The 16,824-nt window shown below is 43.1% G+C and overlaps 1 protein-coding gene across 2 annotated transcripts in view; it reads left to right on the top strand.

The window, feature by feature from the left end:
- Positions 1 to 16,824, top strand: part of AGXT2 (alanine--glyoxylate aminotransferase 2) — a 44,172-nt gene that overhangs the window by 15,534 nt on the left and 11,814 nt on the right. The window contains exons 8-12 of one of the 2 annotated variants that reach the window (XM_030813781.1): positions 5,716 to 5,816; positions 6,361 to 6,453; positions 12,358 to 12,490; positions 13,433 to 13,524; positions 16,332 to 16,481. In XM_030813781.1, the coding sequence (XP_030669641.1) occupies positions 5,716 to 5,816; positions 6,361 to 6,453; positions 12,358 to 12,490; positions 13,433 to 13,524; positions 16,332 to 16,481 (569 nt within the window). The remainder of the gene's footprint in view (positions 1 to 5,715; positions 5,817 to 6,360; positions 6,454 to 12,357; positions 12,491 to 13,432; positions 13,525 to 16,331; positions 16,482 to 16,824) is intronic. The other variant, XM_030813782.1, reaches the window with a different exon arrangement.

The following is a 16,824-nucleotide window of genomic DNA, read 5'->3' as shown; positions in this document are numbered from 1 at the left end:
GCTACTCGGGAGGCTGAGATGGGAGGATTACTTGAGCTGAGGAAGTCAAGGCTGCAGTGATTCATGATTATGCCATTGCACTCCAGCCTGCATGAAAGAGCAAGCCCTGGCGGGGTATGGTGGCTCACGGCTATAATCCCAGCACTTTGGGAGGTTGAGGCGGGCAGATCACCTGAGGTTGGGAGTTTGGGACCAGCCTGGCCAACATGGTGAAACCCTGTCTCTACTAAAAATACAAAAATTAGCCAGGCATGGTAGTGTGCACCTATAATCCCAGCTACTCGGTAGGCTGAGGCTCAAGAATCACTAGAACCTGGGAGGCAGAGGTTGCAGTGAACTGAGATAACGCCACTGCACTCCAACCTGGGTGACAGAGCAAGACTCCATCTCAAAAAAAAAAAAAAAAAAAAAAAGCAAGAAATCAAGATGGGTAGGGGATGGGATTATTTACCCATCCCAGTGGAAAGAGGGAAAATAATGCTTTTGGGAATCTCAAAACTCCAGTCAAAAAGTCTCCAGGGACCGCCAGCCAAAATGAGAGCATCTGTCAAACAAAACACAAGGCTGCCCTTCCTGCAGGCTGCTGACAACCCTGGCAAAAGTTTCAAAGGCTTTCTCACAAGGAGAACTTCCATTTACCAATCACATTTTTATTTGCATTCTTTACCTATGCTTCACAGGAGGGAGAGGGGGCAGGAAACATCATCTGTTCCTTGCTAATCAACAAGCCCTGCCTCCGATTTGTCATCACAACCTTTTGAATAGCTGCTCCTTAGTACTTCTGAAGGAAATAACTAAATGCTTCAGCCCAGTGATTTTTAATGGAATAGTATGAATCACTGGATTGAGGGGAAAAATACAAAGCAGAAGCCTTAAAAAACCAGCTCTGAAAGGAAAAAAATTCACCATTGTCTTAAAATTCAGATGACATAATAGCAAAATGGAGGTAAGAGAATGAAAGTGTAAGTACTGAAAGAAGACAAGATGTCACGCTCATGGAATTTAAAACCAGAAGGAAATGTAAAGCTATAAATCAAACTGTCCACTTTAAACATCAGGAAAGCCAGTTTCACACAGAGGAGACTGGAGAGCTAAGATTTGACCCCAGGTCTTCTGACTCCAAAGCCAGTGCTCCCAATTCGTATAGCCATCCTCATCCACACTGATGTGCCGTCAAGATAAACCCAAGCTGAAAAATCATTCCTATTCCACAGGCCAGGACTGAGGAGTTGCATGAAGTCAAGAGATGGATTCCACTCTCAGCCCTGGCATGGTTCAGCTATGAGCAAAAGCTTCACCTTTTGCTTCAGTTTTCTCATTTGTAAAACAGAGACAGCAATATCTGGCTGCTACCAACATCATTACAGCACTTCATAAGATGAGGCATGGAGAGTTTTTGTAGAGAAAAACAGACCATAGCAATGCCTGGTAAAGCCGTATTTGAATATTGCATCTGTATGGCATCAAGAACTAAAATCAGTTTGATGCACCTCCCAGACCCTGGTCTGACTGCAAAACCACCAGCACAGAGCCTAGTAGATGGAAGCACTAAGAGGTGGTCATTTCCTTCTTTTCCTGCTATATGTTCCTCTTTCCATATAGAAGAGAGACAAGCCTACTATAAGGCCTTCTACAGGACTACTTAAGCCAATTTGACAATACCAGAAATCCATGGTCATCTCTCTAGTGGCATCTAGAGGCTAAATGACAGTGACAGGCGCACATTTCTGCTCTGAACTGTTGCCTTTGGCATATCTGAAGTCAGTTGTTTTCTTTTTTATTTATGCATTTTTTTTTTTGAGATGAAGTCTCGCTCTTGTCCCCCAGACTGGAGTGCAATGGCGCAATCTCGACTCACTGCAACCCCCGCCTCCCAGGTTCAAGCAATTCTGCCTCAGCTTCCCGAGTAGTGGGGATTACAGGTGCCTGCCACCATGCCCAGCTAATTTTTGTATTTTTAGTAAAGACTGGGTTCCACCATGTTGGCCAGGCTGGTCTCAAACTCCTGACTTCAGGTGATCTGCCCGCCTTGGCCTCCCAAAGTGCTGGGATTACATGCATGAGCCACCGTGCCCGGCCAGCTGTTTTCTTAACTCACATCTTCAAGGGACAAGACTGTTTATGGAATCTTTGAACAGGATTGGAATCCAAAAGGAGGACCCCAGTCTCCTCCACTGCCTTTAGGACCTGGAAAGGGTTTGGTCTTTGCTGTAAAACTGGAATATTCATATGTGTTTACAAAAGCATCCAAACATGTACAGTTCTTTGACTATAGATGTTGCCTGTTCTCAATTCCTCTTAACCTATTGATAGGAATACCTTAAGAGGAATTGAGGCACCGACCATGGTAGAGATTTTTCTCATCTCAGAGATATGTCATTCCTCCCAACAGAGGCAGGGGGCCATTTCGTGAGTCTAATCTAGATGTTTATGTGGTATATTTCTTTGTCCTACTCATCTACCTCCCAGGATTTTTTCTCCCCAGCGGTTCATTCCAGGCCCTGAGTTTCAGAGGTAACCCATGATGAGATTCACTCCTCATCACCTACTGCCCCCACAATGTCCCAAACCTGGTACTGATCATGTCATTCTTCTTCTTTTGAAAGGCAAGTTTTGTTTTTCTTAAAAATTGTCGTTCTTTCTTGGCTCCTCACTCAGCTTAACTCTTTCTGTACCACTAGCTGCAATAAATTCTTCCTCATCATCCTGTCATAGTATCCAACAGAACATCCTGTCTCCATCCCATTGGGGTTTTCCTCCTGCCAAGCCTCTGCAGAAGTGGCCTAACCTGGGGTTACAGCAATGAGTCAATGCAGCTACTGTGAAATAAAGTAAAACGCTCATCACAATCGATGACTCTCTCATCGCTGAGCATGTGGGCAGAGAGGGAAAAAGTCATGAAAGGTCTAGCATAGGTTCAAGCAAAACCTTTTGGTTTGGTTCTGCCCAAATTTAAGCTCCACTCTTTGATTTCTCTAGTTACAAATGGGCTTGTTAAATTTCCAAATTACATCTCTTATCTTTTAGAGTCATCTGAAGCTGTTTTCTCTTCCTTTCCCAATAAAAACACGAAATTTCTGACTCTAGAGGCATAGATTTGTCTACTATATTCTTCTCATCAAAACAGCACAAGTGATGCCAAAAACATACTTTGAGGGTTTGATATACTTGTCATTACTTCCTTTCTCACACCCTTAACCTCTAACCTCCAGCTAACCAAAGATATCTGGTACCTCTGACAATCAAACTTTTCCGAATATCACATGTAACCTAAAAATATGTTTGGGGCCGGCTAGTCTTTCCTCACTTTTAATGAAGAGCTGAGGTAGAAAATTCGGTTTTGTTGGTGATTGCAGGTTTTTGTTGCTTCTGTCTAGCACTGTGGAGACAGCACTGCATCCATGCCTCTAAGCAAGCACTGGGATGGTAGGTGGGGAGCCCTCTCCCACACTGCTTTCACTGTCACTCGGGTTGAGGCTTTCCATCCCATCCACATCTTTCTCTGCACTCCTTCCGTCATCTATGGATATAAATTTAAGTTCAGAGACTGCATGGTGCTGTTTAGAACCAAATAACGGGTGTGGATAAAAATTCTGAAGGTTCAGTCATGTATGGATACAGTTGATCTGGGACCTTTGTTATTCCAGAGTAGAAGAATTTCTCTCTCTCTCTCTCTCACCTTTCCTGCTTCCGTGGTGATTCCCACTTTCAATTCTGACACACAGATGAAGGCTTCCGGAGCTTGGGCAAGCCTGCTGGGCAATCTTCCCACTCATCTCTCGCCCTCTCCCACTCACAGGATTTCATGCCTGTGTGTCTGTGTGGTGAGGCTTGCAGCTAGTGAAGCATGGCAGAAATGTTTCTAGTATCTTTAAGCAGGATGAGAAAGTAGACATGGTTAGTACTAAGAAAACTGAGCTGGATGGACAGCTGGTACTGGTAACATGATAGCCTGGGTTTTCTCCAGTGGAAAACAACCAAAAAATCCTGGATAAAATGAAATGCATTCCCTTCAAAGCATGGATACAAGAAAGCATGAATTCTCAGAAACACAAATAGATCATTAGGGCACTGCAGCCAGCTTTGACCCTGAGAGCATTTCTTGAACCTGGTAACCTTGAGCTTCCATGTTGATGGCTCTGTGGAGTGCAGGGAAGAGATGACGAAGTCCAGGGCCCAGCCAAAGTAAGGGATCTTACAGGCAACACTCCCCGGCCACAAAGCTGGAGCCCCCAAGAGGCCACATCTTCATCCATGGGTCAACTAGAATTAAATACACCACCAAGAACATGTTACCCGTCACAGGCCAAAGGGCCTGCAAGGATTCTGGTGCTGAATGGAAGTGGAGGGACTGGGAGGAGTCACCACTGAAAATTTCACCTGCAGACTGGCCCTCCAAGGCTTTGCATTGTGAACGCTCACTTCCTCAAGCTTATAATTTAAAGGACTCTTAGACTCTAATTGCCTACGTGCTTGGAAGCTGCAAACTCAAATAGGCTCTGGAGGGATCTACCTCATTCTGGACCTCAAAGAATTCTCACAAATGAAATTCCAAGGAAAATAAACTGCCCCTTGTCAAAAATAAACATACAATACACAAAACTCCACAATCAAGAAAAAGATCAGCAAGGATTTCAAATAACGGAATTATCAGATAGACTATAAAATGAGTATGTTTAATACATTTAAAGAAAATCAAATATAAGCTTGAAAATATGTGAAAGGGATAGGACACTGAAGAATAAGAAAGCAAGTTTTAAAAACAAATATGCCTTCTAGTAACATAAAAGTGATTATTGAAATTTAAAACTCAGTAGGTGGGTTTATCAACAGTAAGATGCAGCCAAAAGGAGAAGTAATGAATTAAAGACAGATCACTTCAACAAGGACACTTTACTGCTTTTCCCCATTAGAAAGACCTCCAAAAAAAGAAAAAAAAAAAAAGGCCTTCAAGAAAATTGCTCAGTGTCACTCCAGCCATAATTTCTACTATTTGTTAATATTTTCTTCTTAATGCATTAAACATTTACTGAGTACCACCTACAGTGTACCAAACAGCTTGCTTGGCCACGGAGATTTTAGAAATGAACAAGGTATAGTCCCTGCCCACAAAAACCTCCTGATTAATGGGAGAAAGGCCTGTTAAAAACAAGCACAGGACTAAGTGCCCAGGGCTGCGATGGATGGAAGCCACCTGGCTCTCGAACATTTCTCTTTAGACTGAATTCTAATTGTTCTACAAACATATTTACTAACTCTAAAGACAAAGACACTTTGTAGCTTTAAAACTGTACATCAGATTAAATGGCAATGAAAGGTAAATAGAGTTATTTTCGAATAAATTAAATCACTCTAATTTCATTTGAATTAGATCCACCCGTTTGAGAGGATGGGCATCCTTAGGTGAAACAGCTGTCTATACCAGCTCAATGACACTTTGGGATGTTTCTTCCCCAGATGGAAAGAACTGAAGTGGTTTGTTTATGCCTTTATGGCTATCCTAATCTCCCTCCTTGAACCAAAGTACAAGTTGTTCAGAGAGAATATTCCCCCTTCAGAAATGCGTATCCTCACCCCAGTTTACCGTATTCTGAAGTCCCCGATTAACTTACCCTGTCTGGTTTTTTTTTTCCTGTCTTTCCCCATGCTTCTAAATATCAGGCTCACATTTTCAAATGCTGTGGTTTGTTTTGTCTTGTTGTTTGCTTTTTGCAGACTGCTGCCAAGCTAAAGATCAGTATATTGAGCAATTCAAAGATACGCTGAGCACATCTGTGGCCAAGTCAATTGCTGGATTTTTCGCAGAACCTATTCAAGTGGGTATATGAACCTTAGACATTAATGGAGCTGAATCTTCAATTATCAGAAAGTTTTAACTCGTGCATTCTAGAGAATTCCAAATGAATTAAGTGCTCACCGTGTCCCTCTCTAAATTCATTCTCTTGGTCTCCTTGAAAAAAAGAAGATGCTGACTTTCAAATGACCTTTTAAAAACCCTCTCCTCCATTCTCACCAGACAGATGAAACTACTGAACTCCTAAGATTCTTAAGAAGAGGAAACCTTGGCCATTTTTAGCTGCTTAATAACATCCGCATTGTCCAAAGAACTCTTTCTTTAGTCTCACCAATTTCCTTTATTCTACTGTTTTCTAATCTCAGAAAATAATCAATGTTTGCATCTTTTTTCCAGAAATCATGGTATAGAGTAATAAGTCCTCCTTTCACCCATAGTGGAAACTGTTCTATAGACTGTTGTTAAAATTGCTAGTGTTACTATCATGATAATGATGATCTAACTTTTTTATATACTTTGAAATGGCTGGCTGTTATTATAGGTCTTCTTGGTCTGGTCTTTTGCAGGGTGTGAATGGAGTTGTCCAATACCCAAAGGGGTTTCTAAAGGAAGCCTTTGAGCTGGTGCGAGCAAGGGGAGGCGTGTGCATTGCAGATGAAGTAAGTGGCATGTAAGAGTGCCATTGAGTGCTGTGGGAACAGGAGATGCACAGACAGAAACCTCCTAAACTTCCTCTGTGTTCCAGGCAGAAAGCCTCCGCTCTGTGAATTCTGAAGTTTGCCTACAAATGAATGAAATTTTTGCTAGTCGGCTGGTTGATTTGTTAGTACATTCGCTGATCAGTTTAACAAGTACAACAGGACTTAAATATCCAAATTGATGTCTATCAAATAAGTTGCTAACAGCCATTACGTGATGTTATTAGACCGTGACTCAATATATTTTTTTAATTCCTTTCTAGGGATTGTTTCAGGGGCTGACAAACAACATAGGAAATTTAATCTCATAGCCAAGGTTTTTGTTGTTTTTATTTGTTTGGTTATTTTGAGACAAAGTCTCGCTCTGTCATCCAGGCTGGAGTACAGTGGTACAATCTTGGCTCTCTGCAACCTCTGCCTCCTGGGGTTCAAGGGATTCTCCTGCCACAGCCTCCCGAGTAGCTGGGACCACAGGCGTGTGCCACCAAGCCTGACTAATTTTTGTATTTTTAGTAAAGACGGGGTTTCACCATGTTGGCCAGGCTGACCTTGAATTCCTGACCTCAAGTGATCTGCCTGCCTTGGCCTCCCAAAGTGCTGGCATTAGAGGCGTGAGCCACCGTGCCAGGCCTGATAGCCAAGTTTTTAATCTTTATTTTTGCAAAAATAGTATTTACCAACTGGCAGCATATATCTTTCTGACAAAACTTGCCTGGAAATAATGTGGGTTTTTTGTTTGTTTGTTTCTTTTTGAGACAGAATTTCTCTATTGTTGCCCAGGCTGGAGTGCAGTGGCGTGATCTCAGCTCACCACAGCCTCTGCCTCCCAGGTTCAAGTGATTGTCCTGCCTCAGCCTCCCAAGTAGCTGGGATTACAGGCATCTGCCACCATACCCGGCTAATTTTGTATTTTTTAGTAGAGACTGGGGTCTCTCTGTGTTGGTCAGGCTGGTCTCAAACTCCTGACCTCAGGTGATCTGCCCACCTTGGCCTCCCAAAGTGCTGGGATTACAGGCGTGAGCCACCGCGCCTGGCCGAAATAATGTTTTTAAAATAATAATAATAATCCAGCCTCTAAATTAGAAGAGTACCACCACTGCAGGTACTGCATTTGAAAATAGCTCCCAAAAAATTGTAAAATAGATTGAATTAAAGCAGCATTGGTGGAATAAGGACACTACCCCCAAGGGCATTACTTTAATGGGAATAAAATTCACTGGCTATGTGAGCTCTAGCCTGTGTGTTTTCAAAAGGGATTAATTTACTTATAATCACACCTCATATTAGAGTGTATCAAATAAAGCAGTCCTCTGTCTACTGAGAATAGCTATGGAGATTAAAAGACCAGAGGGTGATCACTAGGGCCACAGAAGCTGTGCCCCACTGCTGGGTGACCTATCATGATTGGACTAACAGGTGGTTAGACCAGCCAAGGACAGGTGGAGAATCTGTAAGCATGTTTCACACCTATTTCAGTCCAGCCATCAATGCTGGGATAGACTTCCTCAACTAAAAATTTCCTACAGCTAGGTTGGGCACGGTGGCTCACACCTGTCATCCCAGCACTTTGGGAGGCTGAGGCAGGGGGGTCACTCGAGGTCAGGAGTTCAAAACCAGCCCAGCCAACATGGTGAAACCCCATCTCTACCAAAAATACAAAAATTAGCTGGGTGTGGTAGTGCATGCCTGTAATCCCAGCTACTCAGGAGGCTGACGCAGGAGAATGTTTGAACCCAGGAGGTGGAGGTTGCAATGAGCCAAGATCACGCCATTGAACTCCAGCCTGGGCGACTGAACAAGACTCCATCTCAAAATAAATAAATAAATAAATAAATAAATAAATATTCCCTACAGCTGACACTGAGCTGTCCCATCAGCAGAAATTTTGCAATTTCTTCCTGGGCAGCTGGGTCTCTGTTATGTCCAGGTCACAAACCGATCGAAGTCCTGGCTGGAGAAAGTTAATCTGCTACTTTAAAAAGAAGAGTATATCCAGTCAGTTTGAAATTAGCTACATCAGTAAAAAGGATAAACTTTGGCCTCCAAATCAGCACATAGTGAAGCTGTCACAGTCAGACTAATTAAAGAGAAGGTAGGCTGAATTCAAAGGAAATATGAATTTCAGAATTTTCTGTCTTGTGGTTTTATGACTTTCAAACAGTGTAATTGAAAGCTATCTAACACAGGGTATCCTTCAGAAGGACCATACCGAGGACTTAGCTGGAATTTTCTGAGTACCTACTATGTGTCAGACACTGTTCATAACACTTTGCATGTGTTCAGTCAGTTCATACCTATCAACAGTTCTATAGCTGCCCTATTGCTGTTATTCCCACGTATTAGTCCTTTTTCATGCTGCTGACAAGGAAATACCTGAGACTGCGTAATTTATAAAGAAAAAGAGGTTTAAAGGACAGAGTTCCATGTGGTTAGGGAGGCCTAACAATCATGGCGGAATGCGAAAGGCACATCTTACATGGCAGCAGACAAGAGACAATGAGAGCCAAGCCAGAAGGTTTCCACTTATAAAACCATCAGATCTTGTGAGACTTATTCACTACCATGAGAACAGTATGGGGGAAACCACCACCATGATTCAATTATCTCCCATCAGGTCCCTCCCACAACATGTGGGAATTATGGGAACTACAATTCATGATGAGATTTGGGTGGGGACACAGCCAAACCATATCATCCCATTTTAAATATAAGTGAATTTAGGTCCAAGGTGGTTAAACAACCTGTCAAGCTTATGCCGTTAGTAGAAATAGGTCCAAGACTCAAACTCAGGCTCCCAAAACCACATGACTAGCCACTGTATCAAGCTGCCCCTCCAAAATGACAGAGCGTGGTGTAGAAAGGGCAAATCATGGCAGAAAAGGAAGGAATAGAGGACAGAAAAACCTGAGTGCAGAGGGCCAGTTCTGTTGAGGAGCAGTCTTACACAAGTCATCTTAATTAACAATCAGTGGCATTCTTTTCTTTAAAATGTGGAATCTGGATTAAAGTTAGAAAACTGAAGCCTCTGGGCCCATATCGGCATAGACCGATTTTGAATTTGAAACTGACTGCAGGACATGCACACCCGTAGTCCCCACCCTACTTGCTGTCGTGACCTAGCCTGCTTCTCTCCCTAACGTAGGCTCCTCATCTCCAAAGACAGTTGAGTTTGTGGACCTCAGAATGATCCATCTCTGTACTACTGTAAGAGTCTATGAAACTGATACTTTCTCAGTGACTAAACATGGTTTACATAATTCCATGCATTTGTAACTGAGTCCAAAGCTTGTACCACTTGCTGCAAAACAGTCAGTAAGTCAAGCAGTAAGATATTGGGGCAAGGAAGACCACTTTATTTGGGGGAGCAAGCAAAACGAAAAGATGGCAGACTCATGTCCTAAAGCACCACCTTAAGCAAATGTGGGTTCCTTTTATGTTAAAGGAAAGGGGAAGAGGGAGGGGGTTGAGGTCAAAAGGTGACTAGTGACCACAGACATTTGGGCCACAGCAAAAATAAACTTTCATCCTTGGTCAGGTTACAATACTGTTATAAATTTTTAATGTAACGTTGTTACTTGTGTGTACATCCTTCGTATCTCCTCAGGGATTCTTTTTAAAGCATCCTTGCCTTAAAGTTAAACCATAGACTAAATTCCTCCCATAGTTAGCTTAGCCTATATGCAGAGATAAACAAAAGCAGTTAACCTAAAAGACATCATCACAGTGGGAGATGTGAGCAAGCTGGTTAGGAGCAAAATGGATTAAGTCATGCTAGGCTTCCTTTTCAGTGTTACACATTGTCCAAGCAATCTGATTTTTCACCATTTATGCCATTTACGTATGGTATTTAGATGGAGTGAAAAAGAAAGACAGGCAGGAAGACAAAATGGATGGATTTTCCATGAGCTCCTCATACATTATCCCATTTGGAAAAATCAATCAGCTGCCCAGAGGCTCATTAGTAGGAAGGAGGCAACCCAGGATTCCAGCCCAGGTCTGTCTGACTCCCAGGTTAAGCTCTTCTCCTACATTGGTCACTATCTTTAATTCTAACCCCTGGAATCTGTCCTTGAAAATGAGAAGGAATCTGAAAAGGAAGCTCACTCTTTTTTTTTTTTTTTTTTTTTTTTGAGATGGAGTCTCTCTCTGTCACCCAGGCTGAAGTGCACTGGCGTGATCTCGGCTCACTGCAACCTCTGCCTCCCAGGTTCAAGAGATTCTCCTCCCTCAACCTCCTAGGTAGCTGGGACTACAGGCGCCCGCCACCACGCCCAGATAATTTTTGTATTTTTAGTAGAGACGAGGTTTCATCATGTTGGCCAGGCTGGTCTCGAACTCCTGACCTCAGGTGATCCACCCACCTCGGCCTCCCAAAGTGCTGAGATTACAGGCGTGAGCCACCGCGCCCAGCCTGGAAGCTCACTCTTTTAAGTGCATTTCATAATTGGCTTCAAGTGCCCACATCCCTAACCCCCATTTTGCATTGTGTGTATGTGTGGAGAGAGACAGACAGACAGAGAGACAGGCAGGGAAACTGAGAGCCAGAAAGAAATCAAGGAGACTTCACCAGAAAGGCTCTGGCAGAAATGTGCACGGAGATGTTTGTGTGGCTTTATTTAATCAGGCACTTCTGCCACCCTGTCATTCATTCCACAAGTGCTTACTAAGTGTCTACTTTGTGCACTGTGCTAGGTGTTGTGGATAGAGAATGGAGTAAGACACAGTCCCTGCCATCTGACATGCCCACTGGTGATCGCAGTCCTCTGTGAAAGCCTCTGCGGCAGCCTGCCCAGAGTACCTTGAGAGGGAGCCTAACTAAAGCTCAGGAGAACCTTCAGGAACCAAGTGATGGCAAAGTTTGTTCTGAAGCACAGAAGAAGTCGGTGAGATGAAGCAGCAGGAAGAGGGTCTTCTAGAAAGAGCGAACAGCATGCACAAAAAAACTAAGGTCAACTTTTAGTCCAAACCACAGTTTCTAGATTAGAGGAGTTCAACCCTGAGTTAACTGCCTCGGCTGGGTCCTCCCCATGATAGAGTTCTCAGGAAGGGGAAGGCATCCCTGGGAAGAGGATGACCAGTTTAACTGGGCTGGAGCAAGTACCCCAGCTCCACTTGACTGACAGTGACTCCCTTTTCATCTATCCTGGGGCAGATTCAGCTTCTCTACTTTTCTATCCTGCTTTCTTACACAGAGGAAATGCTCATCAAAGATTGTTAATCATAATGATCCCTGTCATAATATTTGTATGACCCTCATGAAGCCTGTGACATATTGTTGGATTTCTACTTGATGGATGAGTTAGCAGAGGTTCCAAGGACTTAAGAAACATGCCCAGAATTGCACAAAGCTAGGAAATGACTCTTGATGCCTAATAGCTCAGGCACAGATCAAGCGCTTTGTCCATGATATACAGGATACTGATGATAGTGGCTGATGATGGCTGTCATGAGGATGAGGAGAAAGAGGAAGAAAGGGAATGGAACAGAGAAGAAAACAGCATTTCTTTTTTTCTTTTTTTTTTTTTTTTTTTTGAGATGGAGTCTCACTCTGTCACTCAGGCTGGAGTGCAGTGGTGCAATCTCGGCTCACTGCAGCCTCTGCCCTCCGAGTTCAAGCGATTCTCCTGCCTCAGCCCCCCGAGTAGCTGGGATTACAGGCACCTGCCACTGCACCCGGCTAATTTTTTGTATTTTTAGAAGAGACAGGGTTTCACCATCTTGGCCAGGCTGGTCTTGAACTCCTGACCTCGTGATCCACCTGCCTTGGCCTCCCAAAGTGCTGGGATTACAGGCGTGAGCCACCGTGCCCAGTCAAAAACAGCATTTCTTGAAGGGTTTCCAATGGTTTTGAACTTGTTTTCCCAGGTGCAGACAGGATTTGGAAGGTTGGGCTCTCACTTCTGGGGCTTCCAAACCCACGACGTCCTGCCTGACATTGTCACCATGGCTAAAGGGATTGGGAATGGCTTTCCCATGGCAGCAGTCGTAACCACTCCAGGTAGGACCCACAGGCAGTTTGTGTTTGCTTCTGGGCCTCGTACATTGGGCTATGGTATAAAACACGTGTGTTGGAACTTGTGTAGATTGGAGACAATCATGGAAACCACATGATGCATTTCCCAAGCAAATGAAAGAGAGAAACAGTCTGTCTGCCTGACTGTGAAACAGATGGAAGAAAGCCAGCCCTTTTTTTTTTTTTTTTTGAGACAGAGTCTTGCTCTGTCACCCAGGCTTGAGTGCAGTGGCACAATCTTGGCTCATTGCACCCTCTGCCTCCCCAGATGCAAGCAATTCTCCTGCCTCAGCCTCCTGAGTAGCTGGGATTACAGGTGTGCACCACCACGCCCAGCTAATTTTTGTATTTTTAGTAGAAACGGGGTTTCACCATGTTGGCCAGGCTGGTCTCAAACTTCTGACCTCAGGTGTTTGACCTTGGCCTCCCAAAGTGGTAGGATTACAGGCGTGAGCCACTGCACCCCCATCCAAAAGCCAGCCCATTCTGATCATCCTGTAGGGAAGACTAATTCTCCCATGCCTACGATGAAACTCAGGGTTCCACCACACTTTTGAGGTATATGGAAGAGGGAGAGAGGTTGGGAAGAGGAGAGGGGTGGGAGAGGGCTCTGGTGTCTCTTCCTCTTCTTATAAGAAAACCAGTTCCTTGGGCTTAGATAGGGCCCCACCCTGATGACCTTATTTAACCTAATTACCTACTTAAATGTATTATCTCCAAATACAGTCTTATTCAGGGTTAAGCCTTCAACCATACAAATTTTGAGGCGATACAATTCAGTCCCTAACATCTACTATCAGTTGAATGAAGGTTGAATTGGATTGGATGCCATTTACAAAATGAAGTAACTGTAGTCCAAATGGCGCGATGAGAGATTGTGGACAGGAATGTGTCCCTCTTTCCACACCTTCTATTTTCTCCCTCTAGAGATTGCCAAATCTTTGGTGAAACGCCTGCAGCACTTCAACACCTTTGGAGGGAACCCCATGGCCTGTGCCATTGGATCTGCTGTGCTTGAGGTTGGTTCCAGCAGCCACATTATCCTCACTCATTTCACAAATGACTGTTTGAAAACCACACACGCATTAGCAGAACTCTATCATGCTGAATTGTTAAAGGGGAGAGTTAATTCATAGTTTATCCATTGAAGTTAGATTTCCATTTATTATTCTGCCTTCTCCCTTTTTAAAGATCTACTTTGGGTGCTGGAAGTATTGGATAAGAAATAATATATAATAAACCTCACATACATGGGAAATATAAGAATTTTCCTAGCCAGCTGAAATTTCTTTGTTATCTGGGTAGTGATTTATAGATGTTAACTGCTATCCTTGTAATTAGTTTCATGTTGGCCTTCTCTTGTGTATTTTTTCTTCCTTCCTTTTGTTGTACTATTATAAATTGAATGACTAAGGAGACACTGAGTTCTACGTGCTTACAGCAAGGTAAGTCAGCTGTTCAACCCTACACCATTGATTTAGCCTGGGATCGCATCTGTTTAAAAAAAGATTTTTTTAATGTTCTTGTTAACACGCCTAATATCATTTGCTTAAAGAACTGTAACAAATTTCTGGAAGAATGTCTAAGAAGTAAATGATGGTTTTTTTTGTGGGGAGGAAAACTAGGTGGGTGGGGGCCAAGGGTCAACAAGAGTCATTCTGCTGTATATGCTTTTATACTTGCTGATATTTATATATATACACACACATATATATTTATATATGTATATATATTTATTGATTTCAATAGCTTTTGGGATACAAGTCGGTTTTGGTTACATGGATGAATTGTATAGTGGCGAAGTCTGAGACTTTAGTGCACTGTCACCCAAGTAGTGTACATTGTACCCAATATGTAATTTTCCATCCCTCACCCCCCTCCCAGCTTCCTGTCATCTGGGTCTCCAATGTCTATTGTGTACCCATAGCTTAGCTCTCACCTATAAGTGAGAACACTTATTAGTTGCTGTGAAAGACATTATTTTCTTTTTTATGGCTAAGTAGTATTCCATGGTGTGTGTGTGTGTGTGTGTGTGTGTGTGTGTGTGTGTGTATACACACCACATTTTCTTTATCCACTCATCAATTGATGGGCTCTTAGGTTGGTTCCATATCTTTGTAATTGTGAGTTGTACTACAATAAACATACATGTGGGGGTGTCTTTTTGATATAATGGCGTTTTTTCCTTTGAGTAGATACCCAGAAGTGGGATTGCTGGACCAAAGGATAGAACTACTTTTAGTTCTTTCAGAAATCTCCATACTGTTTTCCACAGAGGTTGTACTAATTTACAGTCCCACCAGCAGTTACACTCACTGATTTTTGACCATGAACCTGATTTACCTATTCCAAAAAAATTTTAAATAAAAATAAATAAGTAAATGCTGTCCTTGCTAATTAGAAAGTTATTTTCAACTACAATTAAGTCATGAGATGAGAAAGTATGGGTAGGAATGTGTCATTTATTTCACTTTGTAGACATTGCCTTTTTTTTTTTTTTTTTTTTTTTTTTTAGAAAGAGTCTTGCTTTGTCACCCAGACTGGAGTGCAGAGGCACAACTTTGGCTCACTGCAACCTCCGCCTCCCGGGTTCAAGCAATTCTCCTGCCTCAGCATCCCAAGTAGCTGAGATTACAGGCACGCACCACCACGCCAAACTAATTTTTGTATTTTTGGTAGAGATGGGATTTCACCATGTTGGCCAAGCTAGTCTCAAACTCCTAACCTCAAGTAATCCACCCACCGCAGATCCCAAAGTGCTGGTATTACAAGCATGAGCTGACATTGCCAACTTCTTTTAAAAAGTGCTTTGTTACCTCAACCAATTTAGAAGGTAGAGAAGGTTTAGGTGAACAAATAGGTCTTTAAAAATAACAAGGTTTGCCTGGAGTCATGCAATTATTGTCAGCTAAGTAAAAATATAGTATATTTCATGTGTCTTGTCAAGAACCACAGGTGTTTGCTGTAAGTAAAACTGAGGTAAAAATCCTTTTATATCTTCTGGTGCCCTGGCTCTGGGCTCAGCCAAAGAGGCCAGAGCCCCAGACCAGGCTGCTTGGGTTATGAGAGCCCATGTCTGGCTGAGGGCTGCTGAGCAAAGGTCACCATCTTCCAGTAGGGAAACCACTTGTGATATTTCTTTCCTCAGAGCATTCATCTTATTCACAACTATATCCCAGTTCTCAGCAAAGCCTGACAATAACAAGCCTTGGGATTTCAGAATCTACATTTTCAACTGTGTTGAGACACACCTTTTATTCTTTCCTAAATTCTTTTTTGTTTGTTTTTTGAGGCAAAGTGTTGCTCTGTCGCCCAGGCTGGAGTGCAGTGGCACAATCTTGGCTCACTGCAACCTCCTCCTCCCAGGTTCAAGCGATTCTCCTGCCTCAGCCTCCTGAATAGCTGGGACTACAGGTGCCCACCACCGAGCCCGGCTAATTTTTGTATTTCTTTTTTTTTTAAGTAGAGACGGGGTTTCACCCTATTGGCCAGGCTGGTCTCGAACTCCTGAACTTGTGATCCACCCACCTCAGCCTCCCAAAGTGCTGGGATTACAGGTGTGAGCCACCGTGCCTGGCCCACTATTTCCTAAATTCTTAGCCACCTCTGAAGGTGAGGGAGTTGGGGGCAGAAGCATATCCCCTCTCCTAAGACTTTCTTCTCTCCTTACAACAAATCTTTTTGTAGTCCTTGTGGTCACACTAGACTTGTTCTGCATTCTGTTTGGTTAAGTTACAAGAGGGCCATGTCAAATGACTTCTCCATGATTCTCAGTCAATCTTAAAACTTCTGCCATGTGAGATCATTTGGGGCTTTCTCTCAACAGGTGATTAAAGAAGAAAATCTACAGGAAAACAGTCAAGAAGTTGGGACCTACATGTTACTAAAGTTTGCTAAGATGCGGGATGAGTTTGAAATTGTTGGAGACGTCCGAGGCAAAGGCCTTATGATAGGCATAGAAATGGTGCAGGATAAGGTAGGTGCTAATCTGCTCCTCTCTCTCAGCTGCTTGGAGCCAGCAGGAGATATAGGAGGAAACATCAGATAAACTTCATTTACCCTCAGGGAGAGAGAACACACAAACAGCAAGATTTCAGCAAAGCCCTTTAGAGATTAGCAGAGAGTGTTGAGTATGAACAAAATGCTGGCAGATCATCAAGAATTATAGAGGGTTGAGGGAGAGCATTGGGAAAAGAAACCAACATTATCCTTGCCATCCTAGGCAAAGAGCATAGGCAATGACTGAATACTTAGAAATACAGGGAAGGGAGGAAATTATTTGGGGAGAAACAGAAGGAAGTAAGAAAGAAGGGCCAGGA

This window comes from Nomascus leucogenys, chromosome 6, assembly GCF_006542625.1.
Source record: "Nomascus leucogenys isolate Asia chromosome 6, Asia_NLE_v1, whole genome shotgun sequence".
Classification (NCBI taxonomy): Eukaryota; Metazoa; Chordata; class Mammalia; order Primates; family Hylobatidae; genus Nomascus; species Nomascus leucogenys.
Note: the sequence above shows the minus strand (reverse complement) of the source record. Positions and strands in the feature narration are given on the sequence as shown.